The sequence below is a fragment of the Plectropomus leopardus genome, unplaced genomic scaffold, assembly GCF_008729295.1.
Source record: "Plectropomus leopardus isolate mb unplaced genomic scaffold, YSFRI_Pleo_2.0 unplaced_scaffold4404, whole genome shotgun sequence".
Taxonomy (NCBI): domain Eukaryota; kingdom Metazoa; phylum Chordata; class Actinopteri; order Perciformes; family Serranidae; genus Plectropomus; species Plectropomus leopardus.
Window position 1 is genome coordinate 224 of NW_024648275.1, and position 3,161 is coordinate 3,384.

General features: G+C 40.1%; 1 protein-coding gene across 1 annotated transcript; it reads left to right on the forward strand.

Annotated features, from left to right (window-relative positions):
• Positions 1 to 1,485: 1,485 nt before the first annotated feature.
• On the forward strand, positions 1,486 to 3,153 carry LOC121939264 (protocadherin alpha-8-like; the record flags this gene model as incomplete). The annotated part of the gene is made up of 1 exon (XM_042482335.1): positions 1,486 to 3,153. A coding segment is annotated over exon 1 (1,617 nt), but the record flags the coding sequence as incomplete, so codon positions are not given.
• Between the last annotated feature and the right edge of the window lie 8 nt (positions 3,154 to 3,161).

A 3,161-nucleotide genomic window follows, 5' to 3' on the forward strand; every position in this document is an offset into this window, starting at 1 on the left:
ATTGCAATGCAGTGCTCCAAATCCACAGACTATACTTCTAAATATCTACAAGAGACTAATTATGATGGGACACTGTGTCACAGCATCCAGTACAGATCTGGAGACAAACGGTACATGTTAGTTGGACCCAGAATGAGTATAGGATCTACTATAGTCCCTGGCAGCCATGCGAACACACTAGTGCTCCCTGACAGGAGGAGGACATCTGGTGAGGTAAGAAAGATCAATTCTTTAAGGCTGTTCTGAATGCACGAAGCACACTTAGCTGTGTCCAAAGCATTGTCTAAGACCTACGAGTCAGAGTAGTTGAATATTACTTAATTTTGTATTAGAATTGTACACATAAGTACCAATGACTAGGGGAGTGCCTGTTGCGTTTTCATTTATTCCAATTGATTGATGAATTAATTAATGACTAAGTTTTTTGTTTTTACGTGAGACCTTCGTGATGTTCAACAACTATATGGCTATAAAAGTTAGTGGATTTGACTGTACAAGGTTGAGCCTAAAACGTATTTGCGTGGTTGTTGACGTTATTCGGTAACAGCACTTTATTCTTGTACAAAATCCCGTTGTCGCTGTCCGAAGTGCTGAAGTTGTGAAATTCGGGAAAAAAAATTGCAGATATTTTTGTAAGTGGTATGAAACAGAATGTTTTCTTAGCCCATAATCCCACCAATCGGTTATGATTGTATAGTTTTTAAAAATAAATCAGCAGTCAACTTTCACTGAAATGTCATTGACAATAACATTGATGGCTATATGGGCAGTATGAATCAACGTATTACATGTGCTGAGTTTGAAAACTGCTAAACCTTGAAAGGCACAATTAATGTTTAGCAAGATTTTCCCTCATTTGGTGTGAGACGTTTTTTTCATCAATTAGCGAGAGAAAAAAAAACTCTAGCCTTGACTGTCCCTCTACATCTTGCTAACAATGTCTTTTAACGGTTACAAACTTTATGGTTCTTTTTACTTTGTACTACAACATATTTGACAGCAGCTTCATTTGTTGTGATGGTGGCGCGTTTGCGATGCGATTTTTAATATTTGAATGGTGCTTGTATCAAATGCATGCAATGCAGTGAGTTAAGTGTTAGAGTGATATCATTCAGTGTCTATCCTTCTTAGTCTGCCTGAAATGCAAATAGAAAGGCCAAAATTAGACACTGTGCTAAAGACTTTACACTCTTTCAAAAACTCAGGCTATGTCTCCATGTGGGGCTTCCTTTTCTCTGAGCACTTAACGATTGGAATTTGTGTGAGTTACTATTTCAACGCTGGGTGTCAGTGTAGTTCAGTGATTTTGTGGATCTAGCAGCCCTTTACGTCACGAGCTTTATTTCGACTGAGCACTTGCATTTTACTCGAACAGCAGCATACTTACGAACGTATCGTGATTGGCAGCAACGAGTGTGTTTTATTTTTACCAGTTTCTGTTAAAACAGACGTTGGACATCGTTTAGAAACATGAGGCGTTAAGTCTCATTGATATCAGGACGTAGTGAATGGACTGTTCTTCATCACCGTCAAGTCATGGAACAAAGAGGACGCAAAGCGTGGAGGGAGAGACAGTACTGGATTGCCTTCATGGTTGCTTTGGATCTTTTATGGAGCGGAGCTTATGCACAGATCAGATATTCGATAGCTGAGGAGGTTCAAGATGAAACCGTCGTGGGGAATATAGCTAAGGATTTGGGACTAGACAAGAGTGCACTCAAAGACAGGGGATATCGCATTGTAGCAGGCTCAAATGAGCCCCTGTTTCAAGTGAATCAAAATGATGGTATCTTGTATGTGAAAAGAAGGATAGACAGAGAGGAGGTGTGCGACCGGACCAGCCCATGTTTGATCAATCTTAAAACCGTGCTAGAAAACCCACTGGAGATCCATTATGTGGCAGTGGAAATACTTGATATAAATGATCACTCGCCTGTTTTTCCTGAGAAAGAGAAAAGGCTTGAGATCTTTGAGTCGGCCTTACCAGGGGCGAGATTTCAACTACAGGCTGCACGCGACCCCGACGTAGGTCAGTTCTCCATTCAGCAATACAAACTCAGCCATAACGATTATTTTAGATTAGATGTGAAGGATAGAGGCGAGGACCGAAAGGTACCATTTTTAGTTCTGCAGAAACAGTTGGATAGAGAAACAGCCGGAAAACATAAGTTACGTCTAACAGCCGCTGATGGAGGAAAACCGGCCAAGTCTGGCATTACAGAGATAATTGTGGATGTGCTAGATGTTAATGATAACTCCCCAGGGTTTACCAACGAGTTTTACTCTGCCATGCTTAAAGAAAACGTTCCGGTTGGCACTGTAGTGATTCAGGTAAATGCAACAGATTCTGACCAGGGTGCAAATGGTGAAATAATATATTCATTTGGTAAGGAAGTCGATTCAAAATTAATGGATTTGTTTAGCATCGACGCAAACACTGGTGAAATTAAAGTAACCGGTAAGATAGATTTCGAGGAAAGCAAAAGTTATGAAATTGACATTCAGGCGTCTGATAGGGGGCCAGTTCCTCTAACAACTGATAAAAGTGTCACGATAACTGTCATTGATGTTAATGATAACGCACCTGAGATAGACGTGACATCATTTTCTAGCTCTATCAAGGAGGACTCAAAGACAGGCACTACAGTAGCCCTGATTAGTGTTAGTGATTTAGACTCCGGCATAAATGGCAAAGTCATTTGCGCAATCAAAAAAGAAGTGCCGTTTACTTTATCTCCATCACTGCAAGAAAACATGTACGCCGTGGTAACCAGTTCACAGTTGGACAGGGAAATAATATCCCAATATGATGTCACAATTGTTGCAAAAGACACAGGTGACCCGGCGTTTTCAACGGAAAAGACCATCAGCGTCACAGTTTCAGATGTAAATGACAACAATCCAGAGTTTTTATTAAGCCCCTATGTTTTTTATATCACCGAAAATAACAACCCCGGAGCTTCTGTATTTTCGGTAAAAGCCTCTGATCGTGATGAAATGGATAATGCTCTAATTTCATATCATATTTTCAGGGAAGCAAGCGGAGATAACAAATTGACCTCATTTTTAAATATTAACTCTGAAACTGGAGATATTTTGGCACTAAAAAGTTTCGACTTTGAAACTCTGAAAACTTTCCAGTTCCAAGTTGTCGCCACAGA